Genomic DNA, 19,489 nt, shown 5'->3' on the forward strand with positions numbered 1-19,489 from the left:
CCAGAGCAAACATTTACGCTCAGGCCACTTTATTAGGTACACCTATCTTGTATTGGGTAGGACCCCTTTTTGCCTCAACAGCATGGATTCAACAAGGTGCTGGAAATATTCCCTAGGGATTTTGGTCCATGCTGATTCGATAGCATCATGCATTTCCTGATTTTTTTGACCAGACATTCATGTTGCGAACTTCCTGTTCCACCTCATCCCAAAAGTGCTCTATAGGATTGAGATCTGGGGGCTGTGATGGCCATTGGAGTAAACTGAAAAAGAGAAAAAAAGACAAAAAGAAATGCAACGCACCAAATGGTGGCAATGGCCATTAATGCATTCAATGATTATTGTCGCGGTACGCTTCCAATCGCCCAGCCTGAGATTCGTTAGACCAGGCAACATATTTACAATCTTCAATCATCCAGTTTTAGTGATCATGCGGCCGCTGAACCCTCATCTTCCTGTTCTTAGCTGACAGAAGTGGAATCCGATGTGGTCTTCTGCTGCTGCAGCCCATCAGCTTCAAGGTTTGACATGCTGTGCTTTCAGAGATGCTCCTTCTGCTCATCACTGCTGTAAGCAACTGTTATATGAGCCTTTTGTGGCCTTCCTGTTGGCATGAACAAATCCTCCCATTACCTCTCAATAACAAGGCCTTCTTGCCTACAGAACTGCCACTCACTGGATTTTTATTCATTTTGTTCAACAAAACCTGTTCACCATGTCTTCGTGCATTAAATATTGAGTTTCAGCCACGATTCACTGTTGTGGAGCTGTGGCCACTGAGTGTATGTAACCTCTTTATATAAAGTTTATTACTATTATTTTGCCTGCTGTGGCTCGAATTTATACCCGTGTACCTTCACAAAAGCAACGCTCATTTGTAAAAGGCGAATCAGTCATGCCAAGGCCAAGGATATTGGGGAAAAATAAAATGCAGATAAATAAACCCATGTGAATAGGGCTTGTGATTGGAGCTGCCTGTCCCTGCACTGCATTAAATATGAGAAGGAACTGTTCTGTGACTTAATCGGAAGAATGTTTTATCGGCTGTTCAGCTCGCGTTGGAAAATCCGAACATAACATTCACAGTGTTGAGGGCACTTAGACTTGAACTTGTGGGCTTTTCTTTTGCTTACAATATACAAAGTTCTAAAAATGATACATTACAAAGGTTAACAAACCCAAGAGTGTAAGAGATAACATTTTCTATTTTGTAAAGTTCGTAATAGTTACCGTATAGTTTTAACCAATGTTCACAGTACAGGCAATACTGAACGAACTTCATGAATAGGGGCCCCTCACATTCCCCTAAGGTCCATCGGCACACCATGGCCAACAAAAACAAACAACAGCGGTTGAGTAGTTAACCATTTTATTACTTCCTTTTTACCAGTCTAATAAACTCTTCTAGAAATATTACATGTGAAGTCGACATCCCCTCAATGAAACAACAGCAAAGAGGACAACACATTAATTTTCACAGTATGGTCTACTCCTTTTCACGGCTTATAAAGAGTGCTCCGCATTCAAGTGACAACTTCTGAGAGGTCCAGCTGGTGCTCAATATTTGATGGCTGTTTTACACTCAAGGATCTGGCCCTGGGGAGTGCCTTTAATTATATTTTTTGAAGGGCGGTGGCAGTGTATAGCGCAAAAAAAAAAAACTCTTCCTTCACAAGCTAAGCTTCGCTGAACAAGTTCGTTTCAAACTCCGATCCTCTTTCTCCTACGCAAAGAGTCACGAGACTCGCATCTCGTGTAATATTTTAAATTATTAGAAGTATCCAAATTTCAGTGTCAAACAAGAAGTATTAATAAATGTAACACTTGCCTAAAATATGTTCCTTGGAGCAAAGGCCAAAGCAATTTTGTAGCTACGCAGACTAGAAGCCTCAGGATATTGGGTGAGACTGTTGTGGTGCTCTGTAAAATCATATCTGGAAATACATTACATGCAACAGGGCTTTCACTGGACAATAATTAGGCCTATTTGTAATCACATTGTATCATTATCCAAGCACACATCGATTAATGAAAACAAACTACAATAAGTTAAGGTCACTTGATCTTATACACATCTAAGATTTAAAAATACAAATGAAGCATTACTCCTCTAACACTAGGTTAAAATAAAACAGAACCTGCCTTTAAAACAAGGGTGGTCTTCTGAGGGAACGTGTTTTTTTTGTGTTTTTTTAAAAGACACGCATGGACTCATTCCTGTTACGAATAAAGCAGTGACCCAAACACAAAGCAGAACTGGAAGGTGGAAAAAAAAAATGTAAAAACGACGTTTAGCGCACAGGAGACACGTGACCTGACCCGTGGGCACACACTTCAGCTAAGGCACGCGAGTGACAGACTCTCCAAATATCTGGCTGCCACTTGCCCCCGTACTGGGATCCAAGCGGTTTCATTTCTCCATTCTGACTATATCCATTTCAATTCATTAACACCAGATGTAGTCCAGTCTCTCGGCACAACCGCTAACTAGATTACAGATCTCCACTTTTTTTCCCCTCTTTGCACTACCAACATTTACCATCCTCACCCTTACATTAGTCCATCTCCTCAAGCTGAAAAAGTCATTCAGATATTTTGAGGGCTTGTGGGGAATAACCAAAAGATATATTTTTGACCTCTGCTTACATTCAACAACACAAAGTTGTGAGGACACTTCTATATAATACTGCCCATTTCATTTTCCATACGCAAGCGTTCCCATCTACTTCCTGATATATAGTTTACTATTCATTCCACTGTTGGCTTATCCTCCACTGTATTGGAAATTGGTGATTCTGGGGTCTCCATTTTAATCCCACCAACAAAGCTAACATATGGCATTTATTAAGGTCTTCTCAAGCAGTCGTCATAGTTTTTTTTTAGTGGGAGTGGAAAAAACTAATAAACCCTAGAATGAAAAACAAAATGTTGTAGGAAGGAGTACATAGGACCGCATACGTCCCACGTAAGGTAAACTAAAACTCCCAAGGTTCTCCCTTCATCAAGCAAGCATACAAGCACAGCACCATTAAAAGAAATCACAACCAACCAATGAATAAAGTACACACAGCACATATTGTAGCCAACAGCACTTTAGACAAAGCAAGTCTGAGACTGTCAGGTGAAACGTGAGCAATGGACTGTGGGGTGGCCGATTAGCCAGATGAGGAAACACACACACACACAGACAGACACATAATACACACACACACACGCACAAGCCCGGCGACAACTGCTGCACTCACATTTATCACAATAAGCTTATCGTATACACTCAATTATGAACCCGCCAACTAAGGGCAGCAATTGGCCATTTGTTTACAGGCATAGAATTGAATAGCACTGTCTGCCCCCTGGTGCCCTCACAGTCAGCGTGAATGGGCACCTGGTTTTCCAGCCCTCGGGTTCTCCTGGAGAACAGGGAGTGGGAACACCAGCAGACATGTAAAGGGCTCCTAGGACTGCTAGGGTTTTCCTTAAATAAAAAATAAAAAACACGTAGGCAGGTTTCCTTATAATAGTTATTCTACATTGGACTGTAATTATATACCTCTATAGAAAGTGTTTGAAAATGGACCCCAGGGAAGAGGTTCATTTGATGGACCAACAAAATGGTCCATACAGGGCTGAACAACATATAAACACTCAGCACGTCCAAACAAAAGCTTTCCCAGGGTTTTTTTTCCCCCCCAACTGAAATCACCCTCATACCCTTTTCAGGCCCATATTATCTCAGTAATGTAAGTGAAGAGCAAGCAAAGATTACCAGTGAAGGGAAATCTCTAAGGACATCTGTGACAAGCGCTTTTGTGATGTTTCAGTCAGCGTACCCTGTAACACTCACCCAGTTTCATAAGTGGGCTACTGTACTTTTTTTTTTTTGGGGGGGGGGGGGGGGGTGTATACATGACCTAACCAAGTCATAAATCGCCCTTCTACCCCTCCTCTGAGACAGTCCCACTGCTCTGAGACCGGTCAGAATAACGGCATCTTGTTTCAGATGACGTGTGGAACACAAGTTCACATGCAGTCTGGCTGAAGCTCTCGTTGCGACAGAGGATTCACCAACCCCCAGTCACGCTTTTTCTCCACGTCCCCATTGGCTGAACTCATGATGACATCATCCGGGATGACAAAACACCATTCGAAAACCAAAAGCAGGTTTGGGAATTCTAGGCAGCAAGTAAGCCACCTTGGATGAGTGTACATTTGGTCTAAGAATGTAATGATACATTGATTTAATTTCATGCCCATTCTGAACGCCGAGCTGGCTCAATTACTTGTTACACTGCAGTGCACTTGAGCATACTGTGTAATCTGAACCCCAACACAAGTCACTCAACTTCTGAACGTACAACGGGTTTTGTTTCTTGAGCCCTGGGTTGCCAACCAGAAGGCAAACTCAGAAGTGGATATATATTAACAAAACTAAGATATAGCCAGTAAATGTTGTTATCGTCAATATGCATATCTATGACCTAAAACATGACGTGTGAAATTGATAAATTGGAACGTTGTCCATCAAGTCGCTTCCGATACATAGGAGTCCGTGGTAATATTCACTTTCCGCTCCTCTTCTTGAAATGATTACAACCCCACCCACCCCCCACCCCATTTGGTCACGAGTGATCAACAGTCTTGAAGATAAAAGGCAGGCTCTGCATGGATCAGGACAGTGCCTTGATTAGATAGAGTTTGTCTCCCTGTTCACTGGTGAAAATGGGGGCCTTTTTATAGTGGTCCACCAGCTCCTCCATGGAGTTGAATTTGCGCTGTCCGATGCAATAGAGGCTGTCCTTCAGCTGGACCTTGAAATGCTTGTTCTTGCCTTGGGCCTTCAGGGAGATGGAGAAGTCATTGGGCTGAGGAACATGGGGAGAAAAAAGAAGAGACCGATTATTGACAAGAGCCTGAATTTGGAAGAAAAAAAACTGCATTCATTCGAAAGTTGTGAAAGTGTTTGTGATTGAATTCTGGCCATGATTTTAATGACAGAGGAATACAGCACTTATCACTTCATTTAGCATTGTTGAGTTCATTCTTTTTTTTTTTTTTTGCAATAAGTAAATTGTGTTTCGTTTGAAACTGACAAAATGATTTTCAAAATCAAGAATTAATTTCTTCCCTTTGATGTTGAATAATGGTCGATTCCCAATCTAGCTGTACATTAACCATGGCTTACATAACAGAATTAGTGTCGCAAAACCTTTGGTTTTCAATAAAAGCGCTATATCCCTCTATCATGTGTACACATTATTAGAGTACAATTGTGCACACTGTTATGCTTACTATAATGCAATGTCGCGATCAATAAATCACAGATACATATTAGCACTGTCCTAAATGACAACAAAAATGAAGTTTGAGCTGTAGCGTCATGACTGATTTATGTGAACTGCACAAATCATTTTTCACTAATGTCTATGTTCATAAACAGCTCTGTGGGTAAAAGAGCAGGGCTGCTTCTTGGGGGTGAAGAAACACAGCTGTAAGCCAAATTTGAAGCAGTAGGAAATGTTTTTTGTTCCATTGCTACAGATGGTGTTTTGTGCATCGCAACAGGTGATCGGTCAATGAAATGTTGCAGATTTGGGGCGAGTTTCTCTTTGGAAGACCACTGACTCTGAGATTTCGATTGTTCGAGTTGTTGCTCTGTGAGCAGGTTTGAGTGACCACTGACTCTGCACTGTGACTTTCAGAGCTGCTCTGTGAGAGAGCCACTGACTCTGCACTGTGACTTTCAGAGTTGCTCTGTGTGAGAGACCACTGACTCTGCACTGTGACTTTCAGAGTTGCTCTGTGTGCATTAGACCACTGACTCTGCACTGTGACTTTCAGAGTTGCTCTGTGTGCATTAGACCACTGACTCTGCACTGTGACTTTCAGAGTTGCTCTGTGTGCATTAGACCACTGACTCTGCACTGTGACTTTCAGAGTTGCTCTGTGTGAGAGAGACCACTGACTCTGCACTGTGACTTTCAGAGTTGCTCTGTGTGCATTAGACCACTGACTCTGCACTGTGACTTTCAGAGTTGCTCTCTGTGCATTAGACCACTGACTCTGCACTGTGACTTTCAGAGCTGCTCTGTGTGCATTGGACCACTGACTCTGCACTGTGACTTTCAGAGCTGCTCTGTGTAGACAGGATCTGCACTGTGTTCAGTTGCCTGTTGAGACCCGACTCTGCACTGTGACTTTCAGAGTGCTCTGTGTAGAGAGACCACTGACTCTGCACTGTGACTTTCAGAGTGCTCTGTGTGCATAGACCACTGACTCTGCACGATTCACTGTGTGCTTTCAGAGGCTATCTTGGACCTTCTCACAGTTGTGAGTTCTTCTATGACACTGAACTGTGCGTGATCAGACTGCTTGTGCAAACATGCACCTGACACTGCGACCTTTGCAGATGTGCTGCTGTGTGATAGAAAAATGCACGCCTCTGACATTACCCCACCTAAAGACAAGCGGCCAGCTTTTTTCCAACATCCAGCTATGGGCGTATACATGAAAGCATGCATCTTTTCCACAAAAGTGGGTAAAACTAAACTAAGTGAGCAGTGCACTTTCAATATTCAGAAAGTGTTTAACTGTCATAAAATAGTACTCTTTTCCACTTTTTCCACATGGCAGACCTCCAAAAAACCTACACACTGTTTCGTTTTATCTGCCGGTGAGTGGAACGGGAGGAGACAGGGCCGGAAAGGGCGGGACTTACGGACGACTCGCTGTCCCTGATGAGGAAGTCGCCCTCCTCGCCCCTCTGGTTGAGGGCCACCTCGGCCTGGTGCCGGGTCACCTTGCCGTAGTACCACTGGCGCCCGGCGAACCTGCCGCTGCCCGAGGGCTCGATGTAGTCGCAGTCCGGCGTGGGCGGGCCCGCGTTGCCCGGGGCGTTGCCGTGGGAGTTCTGCAGCACGGTGACGTAGTTCTTGGGCACCAGCCCCAGCTGGCCGTCGGCCTTGCGGCACTTCCACCACTCGGGGTCGTTCTCGGGCTTCTCCACCACGTCCATCACCTCGCCCTTCTCGAAGCTCAGCTCCTCGTCGTTGCCCGAGTTGAAGGGGTAGAGCGCCTGGACCGTGTGCAGCGTCCGCCCGCCGTTCCCGCCGCCGCCGCCGCCGCCGCTGTGCACGGCGGCCGCCAGCTTCTCCGTCAGCGACGCCGCCGGGTCGCCCGCCAGCCCGTCGCCGTCCTCCGTCACGTAGTTGGAGGGGAACCAGCCCGAGCGGCCCTCGTAGACGCCCCGCCACCAGCCGTCGCTGCACTTCTCCATCACCACCACCCGCGTGCCCTTGACCAGCGAGAGCTCGTCCTCGCGCTCGGCCGCGTAGCTGAACTTGACCAGCGCCGGCAGGTTGAGGTCGTACAGCCGCTCGCCGTTGTCCGAGCAGAGCTCGGCGTCGGCGTTGGAGGCCGTGTCCCTCATGCTGGTCTTCCGCTTCACCTTCCCGATCCCTGCGGGTCACAAGGACAGGCGTGTTTTTTTTTGGGGTTTTTTTTTTAAACCCGGGAGGATTAGCGGCTTAAAGCATCGCGCTCTCTCGCATTCCGTTCGTCCGTCGCATACCCCAGACGCGCTCTTCCCACCGGAATAAAGACCACCAAAGAACACTTTCTCTCAGGCTCGGAGCGGCTCCTCAGACAACCAGAATCACGCAGAAGAGATCAGCCGTGCACCGGCCCAACACCCACTATCCTTCTTACAGGGTTGGGACTGAGGAGCATGCAGTATATGCTCATATTACAATTTAGGCTAACTGGCAAGCATATAACGAGAGGAGGATGGCTGCCCTACAGTTTACTTTTAACTGGTGCTTGCTTATGTGTCCATATAAATGTTTCACTGCAGAAAACTGTAAAGCATAACTTACATGAAGTTATTTGTATATCACAAAAATTGACGCAAAGGTGAATTCTAAAAACAATTAAAAATTAACTGAAGAGGTTTTCCTAAAAAATACATCATTTGCGCACTCAAATAAATACACAAAATTATAATTCAAACATGTTTTGCCATCAGACTGTGACCATCTAGCATTCATTAGAACAACACATAAAGCACTCACACATGCGAAAATAATCGTCGCATCGAGTGAGGAACATTTTCCAGTGAGGAAAATACTTCTTCGGGGCTGTAAGGCCGCCAGACTACCGACCCATTCGTCACATGGAGACGTCTCTACGCTTCCCCCCCCGTTTTGTCGAGCTCTGACGCAGACGTTCGTCGGAATTCTTCGGATTACGACGGCTAGAGCAGCGGGACGCCGCCGTTTTGCGGAAGCTCGGCGCGGGGCTGCGTCGCCCCTGTAAGCTCCGCCCGCGGTCCAGGCGCCACGGCGACCAGCTGCGACGCCCGGGGCGGAAGGAACGTGTCCGGCCTGGGACGGAACGACGCTCAGGACGCGGGCGGCGAGCCTTCCCCCGTTTCCAGGACGCCGCAGCTGGGGGTGGGGGGAAGCGGGGGGGGGGGGGGGTGAAGGGAAAACAGGGGCGGAGATGGCGGAAACCGGCCAAGGTTTTTAAGCGCTGAGCGCTGCTGTCCTACTTCCTCCTGGCTGGAGACTTGCGACTGGAGGAAAGAATCCCGCCCCCCCCCCCCCCAATACCAGCCGCAGATAAGACTTAGGTAGGACAATGGAAATGTTAAATGATATTGATGGTCCCCAAAAAAAACAAAAAAAGAGATATGGATCTTAAATGTGGGCGGGAACAGGTTAAAATAAGATCAGTATGTTCTGTGTCCAAAATGCTTTTCTACCTAACACAATTTGCCCTCAACACCAATGGTAGGCAGCAGTAAAGTTAACCTGTAAGCTTTTTAGTCTGGTATTTACTGTTTCAGACAAAAAGCAAGTATTATTCATTATGTAACAGGACAGATAAGGTGGATCAAAAGACTATTCACATTTGCATAATCTTACAAACCTCTTTTCATTCACTTCTAGACTTTTGACATTTTAATTAATTAATCACAAACAATCAGATGGTTAGTATACATTATGATAAAACAACCTGAAAAACACATTTTGTCAATGCTGTATTATGAAACTTTTTTTTAGTTTTAAAGTCCATGGTACAGCATTTAAACTTGTGCCACTTTGGAAGGCAGGTGTCTCCGTTGTCCACCAAGCCATTAAATGGCATGACCTTTTTTTTACCCTTGTACATATGCTGTGCCGGTTCCTGGAAGTTGCAATGTTTGCTGAAGGATTTATAGTATTTGCTTCAGATGTTAAATTCAACAAATATCTGCAAATGTTCACACTGGAAGTGTGAAAGCACTGCAAACTTTGCGCAGCTCGATTCGTAGCTTTAAAACCGTTCAGAGTCGAGGAACGGAGAACTTCAAGGCGTCTTAAAAACAGTGGCCTAACAACGGCTACCATGGTGCTGACATATTTGGAAAGTCACATTTACATTCTATTCGAACGGTGCCCTTCATAAATCTCCATGCAACGACATTTCCTTGTACTTTGAATAAACTGGTTTGCTTTTCTGAAAACAGTTGTATTGAAAACAAACATTAGCCAAATTTAACACACACATATGACAGTTCTCTGATCTATGCAGATAGTAAATTCCCGGCATTGTGCGTCCGCAGGAATTTTGATGTTTGCACATAGTGTGCTTCATGCCAACGGTCTGCAGGAAGCTTAGCAAAAGCATTTTCAGTCACAGCAGTTCCGCAGAGCATCGCTAACAGCAGCACTGAGTCTAACAATGGCCAATTCAAATGGCAGCAGAGTCTGACAACGATTCAGTCGATCCAACATACCAAATAGTAGCAGGAGAGGGCGTGTGCCCGTATAGTGCCATTTGCTGTCAATCGCTGAATAGCCCTGACTAAACGCACTAAATGATTTGTGCAACAAGCCAAAAACTGGTTTTAGCCGGAATGAGTAACGCATAAAAGCTCCACCCGATTCTTCAAGCCTGCCTCTCCCATCTTGAATCCAACATTTCTACAGTGAATATTCACATTTTCTGTTTTGAATCGCAAGCAGATACTGTTATGCAGGGAATGAGCAGGTTTACTAGCAAGGCTCAATATTCCTCTTAGCCCCGCTGCTAGCCCTGGTGGGATTACAGGGGACCGTGTGATTTTTTTTCCTGCCACTAGACAGAGGTCTTCTTCTTGCTCTGGTTTGGGGGGGGGTAGGGCGGGGTTATTTGCTTTGTTTAGTGGAACACCACACCACTGCACTGTTTGCCCCGTGGCCTTTCGGCAGTCATCGACGATAGAGAGGATGGGGAAGCCGAACGCCATGGAAGCGTGTGATAGCCGCAGCCAGAGTGGGTCGCTGAGGCAGATGGTTTAGCCTGCGGTGACCTAAAGGGGGCTGTGCCTGGTACACCTCGGTACAGCCCTCCCGCCCACAGTGATGTCACAGAGATAAGGGTGAGGCACTGAAGACCGACCTCAGGGTGGAAAAACCAGCAGCTGCAGCTCAACCGACCTCAAACGGTTAATACGTTAACCATTACCACGGAAACTGATAAACGGAGGCCTCGTCCTGGAGCTGTCCGAGATTTCTTCTCCATAGGAACCCCGTAACTACGCCATTTAATGGTCAATTAATCACTCGTTTCTTATTAGGCTTAATAAGCACAGGCACCCATGAGGCAGCACTCAACGTCTCACAGTTCAGACGGCCGAATATTCAGGATCAGACTCTCGATTTCATTTCGATTCGGTTTCGCCCTTCTCTGCTAGCGCTGGTGCAGGAGCGGGGACGGGCGCGTTCAGAGTTCACCCTCAGGACATTTCGCTTTAAACGCGTCCTCGCTGCAGTCGCTGGCGTGCGCTTTTACGGCACGACGACCGAGGGATCGGCTTACCTCTTTCCCGGCATCGATGCAAAACAAACTTTCGGCGAGAGCAGATGTCAAAACACCAAAGCAATAAAACACGAAGTTGCGCAAGCGAAGTGACGGTAGGTTTCAGGGGGTTTTCACGATGGGTAGAGGTGTGAGATTTAGGAACGCGGTTAACGGGGGTCAGATTAGGTGCTTCCATAATTTCCCCCCCCCGATCTGACACTGAAGCCTGCGCTGAATCACTATATAAACCAACCCATTGTTAAGGCCTCGAAAAGAAAACAACGAAAGGACTTGACGGCGCCCAGATTTACCTATGAAAATACGGAATTCAGGAAGAGCGACGGCGGCGGCCACGGACACAAAGCAGACGCTCTGCCTGACGCGCGCGGCAAAGATGCTATCGGTCCGAAGGCTGCGACCACGCCACGGCGAGACTCAGGCCGAACGGCGGCGACCGAGTTCCGCGCCCCGATCACCGGGGAGGGCGCGGTGCGGTTAAGCCGTATTTATGGCTGTGTGACAGCACGGCGAGATGCGCTCTTCGGTACAGCGCGTCAGCACAGGTGCTGTACCGAACACCGTGCTGCTTCGGCACCGTGTTCTCTGACAAGCTCTGCTGGGCAGAACCCCCGTTGGGTAGTAGACCGCAGAACCCGGCCCGCAGCCAGAACCGTGCGGCGCGACGGTCTATAAATACGCCTGTGTAACGAGCACTTCCAGAGCAACCCAATGCAGCACGGGACTGCTGATCGCGTAAAAAGGGCTGCACAATTAGCCTGTCGCCTGAATTACAGCGTAAAAACGAGATCCCAGACAGAAGAAGCAGAGCCGGGCCTTAAAATGGGCCGGCGTCGAGATCCGGACCAGGAGCTGCGAGATGCCGAATGCCCTCGGGAAGTTTGGAAACGGGACCGCCGTCGTGCCAAAGCCTGTCCGAAAGACAAAGGGAGGAGAGCGCGAGGAGCGGGCCCTGTCCCGCCGCGGGAGGGTTCCAGGCGGTGTCCCGGCAACTGTCTCCGGGGTATCCGAGGACGTGTCACTCATCGCCACAGTCAGGTCCTTTGTAGCACAATGCGCGGCTTTATTGTCCCGGCTCTCTGGCATGCCGCTATCGTTCGCCGAGGGCTGCCTGACATTTGGTGCCGTAACACTGAAGGGGCTGTCTGTGCCGGGACAGGGGGGACCGGCCTGATTCAGATGGTGCTCACACTTTTACTGCTGCTGCAAACAACCCGCGTGCCCATAAACCGCTTACACAGACCATCATCATCATCATCATCATCAGGGCAGCTTGAGCCAGTCCATGTTTTACAAAAAGCAGGCTATGCACGGAGATGAAACTGCCTCGTGTGGTATGATAACCTGCTTATGGTAAACAGCCAAGCGTCATTTCTATTACTGTAACGCTCAAACCGAAGGTATCGCCTTGACTGCTGTGCGGATAGTGTTTCTTTTCCTTTATCAATTTAAAATGGCATATTAAACGCACTATAAGATCAAGACTGAGGGTAGTATTAAGGTGCATCTGGTCAGCTGATTTCTGACTCAAGAGACTTCTGAGGGTCAGTTGTGTACATTTGTGTATGTTACCATGACTCCACTCAATGTGTGCATGACTCAAAGATGCTACAATCATTCAGTTGCTATGGTGATGGGTTTACTTCTGTAGCTGGGTTGGATCGGGGCGCCTACACGCTCACACACGTCGACGCGCAGATGCCGAGAGTGTAGGGTTTCCTTTAGCTCATTTGTCTGCAACGAGCACGCCCGCCATTCTTTAAAAAGGAAAAAAGAAAAAAAAGCTTTTCGATACGGTAGGCTGGACAGAGTAGCGCTAATGTGTCTTATAACTTGTTGCTACAGGTCGAACTGTTGCTAAGCGCCCGTAATCCAAATCAGAGGAGCTTGGACCCGAGGCAGCCTGAAACGTGACACCGCGGCTCCACCGTGAAGAAATACGCCGTACCTGCGACTGCAACTTCCTGGACCGGCACCCATTTCAAAGTCAAATTTTTATCGACAAACGGCACGTCGCGCTGCGGTTTCTGAACCCACAATGCAGCACTGGTCGCTCTCGCACATCAGCGCTGGGGAACCAAATCAAACCTCCGTGTGTTTATTCGGTTTTTACGAGATTTTCGAATGTCACCAAGACAAACTGGCTTACTAGACATCATTCACTCTCCATAGTCGGTCGCATTAGTTTAACGAAACACTGTACAAGTTAGGCTACATGAAGAGCAGTTGTTTCTACACAAACAGTTGTTTCAACATAATGCTATAAAGATTTTATTTCCATATCTCACCATAGGTATTGTCAGGCCACACTCATAAGGTGTGAGTCATGGAAATGCATTCACTGATCAAGTGTTCAGAAAGCACTGAGAGAGGTCAAGGCAAAGGAAATAGACCTCAGCCCTCGGTTAGGCTAATTAAACTCAAATTCCAAATGTGTCAAGGGGTGTTATGACGGTAACGGCAGAACTGAGCTCTGGTATCAGGATACCGTGGCATTCACCATCAGTGGCAAAGACCAAAACACACACTCCTGACAGTTATTTTATTTCATTTCTTTCCTTTATTTAACAAGGCAGGCCAACTGAGAACTCGACTATGATTTCTACCAACGACATGGCCTATAAAATTCAGTTTCTTCCTTTATAAAGTCATGCGTTAAACAATGGTCGGTGATTGATGAGACTAATCTTTCTACAGTCGGTTTCTGAGAAGGTCTGGTATATCTCTGCCACAGAACCAAAAGCACAAGACTTCCATGGTCCCCTGCAGTACTACAGACACAATGATTCATGTGGACATTCCTTGGAACTCTCTCCAGGTGCAGTGGCTACTGGCTTTTCCCTGTTTTGTGCCATTTTGATGAGTATCACCTCCTGGTTGGCACGCTGAAATGTTACGCTGCACCTCAGGTGGTTCTGTGAGACTACAAAGCCAACGGAAGGTACCAGTAGTTTGTTGGATATGCTAAGAATTTTAAAAATCTACTTTCGGTGGGTCTTCTGTGAGTGTTCACTGCCCCCAGCGAACCCCTTCCCCTGGGTTCAATTCATCAACTAACACATTTAAGTGTTCAAAATTAATTTCAATCTTCAAATACATTGTCCAAGATAAAGTAATGTGTGTTATTTTTGCAGGACTGACTTGCTATATGCTATCCATCAACTTAAATATTTACCCAAAAAACCCAACTATCTGACATGATGACTATACATGACTCAACTATACAGTGACATTCTACTTCACCAACAGAACACGGATATAATGTGAGTTGAACACAACGAACACAGAAATATTCATATTGAGACTGAAAACTAAATAACCCGATCTCTGAATGCCTCAGTCAACACCTGGATATTTTAAAAAACCATGTGTGCTGATCCCAGGTCAGGCGATAATGAACGAACGTCACTCAAACTCTTACCAAATCAAAACAGGGCTTCCTCCACTCTGTCACCTGTCCCGCGGGAGACGTGACCAGCAACCTGTCCACTGATCATCTCTGACGAAAGCACTGACAGCCACAGCGCAGAGTCGCACCGAATCCCTCCCCCCGCTTTAATATGCCTCCCACTGGCTTGGAAACTGGGTTGCAAGACTGGAGTAATGCTTTCCCCCAATGTTGGAACATGTAAAATTTAATATTCAGAGTACAAACGTATTAATGATGGGTGATATTAAAGGGAGGTATGGGGAAATTTTGCACAGGAGTCAACTAAAAATGAAGGGATTGTGAATAATAATTTGAGGAAAATATAAGCTCTGCCATTTGGCAACCCTGCATTGGAAAACTTAGGCAGTCAGAAAAACAAACCTAGTGCGTAAAGACGTTCTGTGTGCACAGTGCCTCTGTGTTTTTCCTGTGTGGATGATTTAAAAGGAAGCGACATCGCTCAATTTAACCATAAATAGCGAAAGCGAAGCTTTTTCACTCAGCTTGGATAAGCTAAGCAATTTCAAAATGGTGGCGACAGCAAAAATGACTGAGCCCATAAGCGAAAACTCCTAACGCGACAAACCGCTCAAGGACAACCCCGAACAACACGGTCCGGCCTATTTCTGTTAGATTTCCTCTGTCGGTGCAGAAATCACCGGTCCGTCGACTTCCCCCTTTTAATGTGCGAGCTTTCCTTTCATTCACCGAACAATAAGGGAGTAAACGGGGCCCCGTAAAATCAGCAGCGCCGCTTCCCAAACGCTAGGACATCCTCTGGCTTGACGATGTCCGCGGAAAGAATGTCAAAACTGCGGCCCCTCGAGGCCAAATTAAGAACACGGCTCCTTCACCTGAGGTTAGGAATTCACTCTAAGCCCGCAAGCCTCTCTCGAAAATATTTCACGTCTCGGCCTAGATTTACGTCCTGTGGCGACATAACAAAAATCTGCATAAAGACGATTCATTTCACTTCAGCTTTTTTTTCCCCCTCCTCGCTGCTTGCGCGTTTATCACAGCCCGAGATTAGCGATTTCGCAACGATCGATCGACGCCGCGGTGCGGCCCGTGGAAAGCGTCGGTTCCCTCTCTGCGGCTACGGAGAAAGGGGAAGTAGACACAGTCAAACCGCCCTCTCTCCGCGGTCGTTTCAGCTAGCGTCACCCCAGCCGATGACATCACAAAGCAAACAGGCCAAACAAACAGCACATGTCCTCAGGGCAGGCAGGCCTGCCGCCGAACCCATAGGCGCCCCCCCCCCCCTCTTTAGGGGGGTTAACCGCACCTGGAGAGCTTACCTACAAACATAAACGCGCGCACACACACACACACACACACACACACACACGTGGACTCACACACTCTCACACACACACACACACACTCACACACGTGGACTCACACACTCTCACACACACACACACACAAAGGGACAGGCCTACAAGTACAACAGCGCATTCTGAACTGTGAGCATCCCGTACTGTGGCTAGTCCGGTCTCCGGCCTCTCTTCCACACACCAGAGGGCAAATTCTTCTCTTTTATTTATTCGTGTGTTATTTGTGATTTCCCACTACTTCTGTTATTATATTTTATTAAAACGTACTCATTCGTGTGACCGCTGAGATCCGTACACCCACCTAGCACTGACAAAACACAAAACCCTCTGCTACAGGGTCCTGTGAATATGTTGCCTTTCATATTCCGGATTAAATGTTTTTTTTAAATACCTGTTAGAATATCGCACTGCCACTTGCCAATTTCAAAATGCAACGTAGGTGGGCACGTGCACCGACGACCGCCAAAGCGATCGAGATGCACTCTCGCCTTCGAGTGCAGCCCAGGTGTACGCGCACCCGCGGACAGAGAGCCCGGTCACGTGACCGCATGCCCGCCCCGCGAAACAAAGCAGGCCGAAGGAGGGGGCCCCGAGCCGCATGTGACAGACCGCGTTTCTCCACAGGGCCCGGCTGCTGTGTCCGCCTGATAAAGGGAGAGAATGGGGCCCTTGTGCGCCATGTCAGATACCTCCGACACCAGAGCGCGCACACACACACACTGCTCTGTGTGCCGCCTGGCTGGTCCTGCACTGAAGGCTCACTGGGAATGTGCATCTTGCGCTGAACTCATCCCGATTTTAAAAGCATTCCAAACACCTGCACTAACAGGCCAAATACATAAAATACACAATGGATATTTTAAAAATAATAAAAGAATCTGTAATTTTCAATGAAAAACTGGGAATTACATGAGAGGAAAAATACAACATATAAACAAATAAATTTTTCTTTTTATTTGACTGAACAGCACAATAGCACACCTTGACCTGGGTTTTTATGCCTAACTTGATAAGAAAAAAATACACAAGGTTTTGAAATTGTCTTCAAATTAAATAGGTCAAGGGTGACGGGTTTTTTTTTTTTTTTTAAACCGGTCCATTTTCAGCAAAGAAAGAGTCGTCGGAACTGGTTATTCTCATGCATTAACGGAACTGGCTGCATTTCAGAAACGGCAGCCATCTTTCCCCTCTCATGCAATAATCTGGCTTGTGGATTTTCCAGTCAAGCGCCCAGAGAAAAGCGAGGGAGGGCGAAAACAAAGGCGCGCACAGTGAAAGGAGGAGATGGACTAAGTGCACTTTTAATGCTGAGGAGAAAATGCCTCCTAAACTCTGCTTTTGTCTTTAAATTCCTCCCCCTTTCCCCTGCCAAGTAACAACACCCCAACGCCCTTCCCAGTGTTCTGCAGAGAGAAAAAAGCACACAAAAGCACACACGCACGCACACACACACACACACACACACACAAGAGCTCAGAGTGGGGGAGAGAGAGAGAGAGAGTAAGTGAGGGGGGATTAGAGCCAGAGAGAAAGGGCAAGAGGGACACAGAAAGGCAGAGGGAAGGTGGGGGTGGGGGGGGGGGCTGGGAGACAGAGAGGGGGGAAAGAGAGGAAGAGGGAGATGAAGAAAGAAAGTGAAGTGGGGAAAAGGGGAGAGGGAGAAAGGGAAGGAGAAACATGGAGGTTGTGAGAAAGAGGAAGGAAGAGAGCGAGAGAGAGAGAGAGACAGAAAGAAGCAGTACAGCGGCAGACCCTCCCAGCAGAAAGGCGCCGGTCTCCTCACTTCCTCTAGCCACACTCCGGATCGGCCTCCAAGCCTGCACCGAACCTGTCTCCAATTAGAAAGCTTCCGCTTGCTCAGGAAAGGGAAGGAGAAATTGAGCGTGTGTGCACGTGTGTGTGTGTGCACGTGTGGGTGTGTGCGTGAGTGAGTGTAAGTGTGTGTGGAAAGGGGGTGGGGTGCAGCAGGACATCCCTCCCTAATGGTCAGAAGACTACGGGGGACTCCGCTTTGTAGTTCAGCAGTAGAAAGTTTTAGAGCACCTCATACATCCAGGGCCGGCACTCACAACCCCCCTCCCTCCTTCCCTCCGTCCCCACACACACACACACACACACACACACACGCACACACACAGCGAGCCGGTACTACCCCCTGCAATCTCCCTTCCACATCCCCCCAGCACGGAGGGCAGCAATTACCGCACCGTTACTGGGACTTCAGTGGAGTCCAACTGTCCTTTAAAACGGGTGTCAGGTCAGTAAAATGACCAGCACACCTCTGGAAAAGCCCCTTTAATGCCCCTTCCAACATCACCTCAAAGGAATGGGGGCACAGACAGGGGAAAAAAAGAAGGAAAAAACGGACATAATTGTTTCAGTTCCCAAGAAGAAAAAAAAAAAAGATTCCTTTCCGGAATATAAACGGCACAAGCTAGACTGAAGTACGGGCTTAAAAATATCTAAAAAAGACAGTCAAACTGAAATGAGAAGTGCTCCAGTATGTAAAGTCTGTGAGTTTTTTTTAAAGTGGAGGAGTAACTCTCAATGATACAGATTACCGTGACTGTGAAGTGAATTACAGGCTTTAGCTGCAGCCCTTTCAAAGCCCTACCCACCCACTTTTTGCAGCCATCGAAGCAGCGACACGGGCTATGTGCATCTCCTTTCTCTCTCTCTCTCTCTCTCTCTCTCTCTCTCTCTGCCCATTGCTCAGAGCTGATCTGCTCTTTTTCCACCGAGAAAACACACACACACACTGCTTTCCCTCGCAACTCCCAACAAATCAACAACACGTTTCACAGTGAAAGTGCGTCCAAAGTATTAGCACTGAAAAGGAGACCGAGCCACTCTGGCCCCAAATTACTTCATCATTAGCATAAGATGAATAACACTGTAAAACATGTAAAACAGATGTAAAACATTTTGACAAAAGAAAAAGGGTAGTGAAAGAGCTGACTCACGAAAGAAGTGCTTGAAGAGGTTTGCCATATCCATAACGGGCTGTCCCCGGCACGGTGCGTGCCTCTCCCGCTGCAGCTACGGAGCTATTCCCTGAGAACTTCCTGAAAGTCCAGGGCTATTAGCAGAGCTGCTCCCCACCCCGGTCACGTGACGGACGTCGGCCAATTGGAGCGAGCGGGGCCTCCTTTGAAACTCTCCAGCTGCTGGCTGGCTGACCACCCCCCCCCCCACCCCCCCCTCTCCCTTGCGCTGGGCTTCTAGAGGAAACTTGTCAAACCAGGCCTGGGGACGCAGTCCCAGCAACTGTGCTTTATCACCTCGTACAACACCGGCCAAACCGAGAGCATTTTTTTTATTACAGTACACGTATAACCGTGAAGAACACTCAGTCCTGTCGCAAACCCCATATAAACGTGCGCGCGTGTGCGTGTGTGTGTGCGTGCTAGTGTGTAATCATATAAACACTGCATGTTTTCTTTCACAAAATCCCTCACAGTGTTTTTGTATTTATTAGAATTACACCTGGACCAGCTGCAACGCGCCATGTATTCCGTAGCTGATAGCTGATACGTCCTCTATTAGAACCATGTGGATGGCTGGGTAATTGAGGAGCCTAAACTAACAGACACTTCTCTCAGCGCCGTCCAAAAAATACCCCATCTGCCTCCGGGGCCTTCCTGAGGTCTCCCGTTCCCACAATGCTGGTCAGGGATCTACAGCGGCCACAAGAAAAGCAGATTCACCCCCCCCCCCTCCCCCATCACACTCTTTATTCCTCCTCCTCTTCCTTCTCTGTTCTTTATCTGCCGACTGCCTTTCTTAATCAGTCCGTCTTCTCTTCTCTCCCCTCTGCTCTCTCCTCTTCTTCTTTCCGTCTCTTTTCTCCATCCATCCTCTCCCTACCTCCCTCTTGCTTTCC

At 47.5% G+C, this 19,489-nt stretch overlaps 1 protein-coding gene across 4 annotated transcripts in view; it reads right to left on the bottom strand.

The window, feature by feature from the left end:
• Window positions 1-1,352: 1,352 nt before the first annotated feature.
• LOC135256690 (SH2/SH3 adapter protein Nck1-like) overlaps window positions 1,353-19,489 on the bottom strand; it is a 50,450-nt gene continuing 32,313 nt past the window's right edge. For 2 of the 4 annotated variants that reach the window (XM_064338707.1, XM_064338708.1), the window contains exons 3-4: window positions 6,716-7,455; window positions 1,353-4,862 (exon numbers count right to left, since the gene is read on the bottom strand). In XM_064338707.1, the coding sequence (XP_064194777.1) occupies window positions 4,668-4,862; window positions 6,716-7,455 (935 nt within the window). In that variant the 3' untranslated portion in view covers window positions 1,353-4,667. Of the gene's footprint in view, window positions 4,863-6,715; window positions 7,456-8,066; window positions 8,227-18,569; window positions 18,704-19,489 lie in introns of those variants that run through there. The other 2 variants (XM_064338710.1, XM_064338709.1) reach the window with 2 other exon arrangements.

The sequence above is a fragment of the Anguilla rostrata genome, chromosome 6 (genome assembly GCF_018555375.3).
Source record: "Anguilla rostrata isolate EN2019 chromosome 6, ASM1855537v3, whole genome shotgun sequence".
NCBI lineage: Eukaryota > Metazoa > Chordata > Actinopteri > Anguilliformes > Anguillidae > Anguilla > Anguilla rostrata.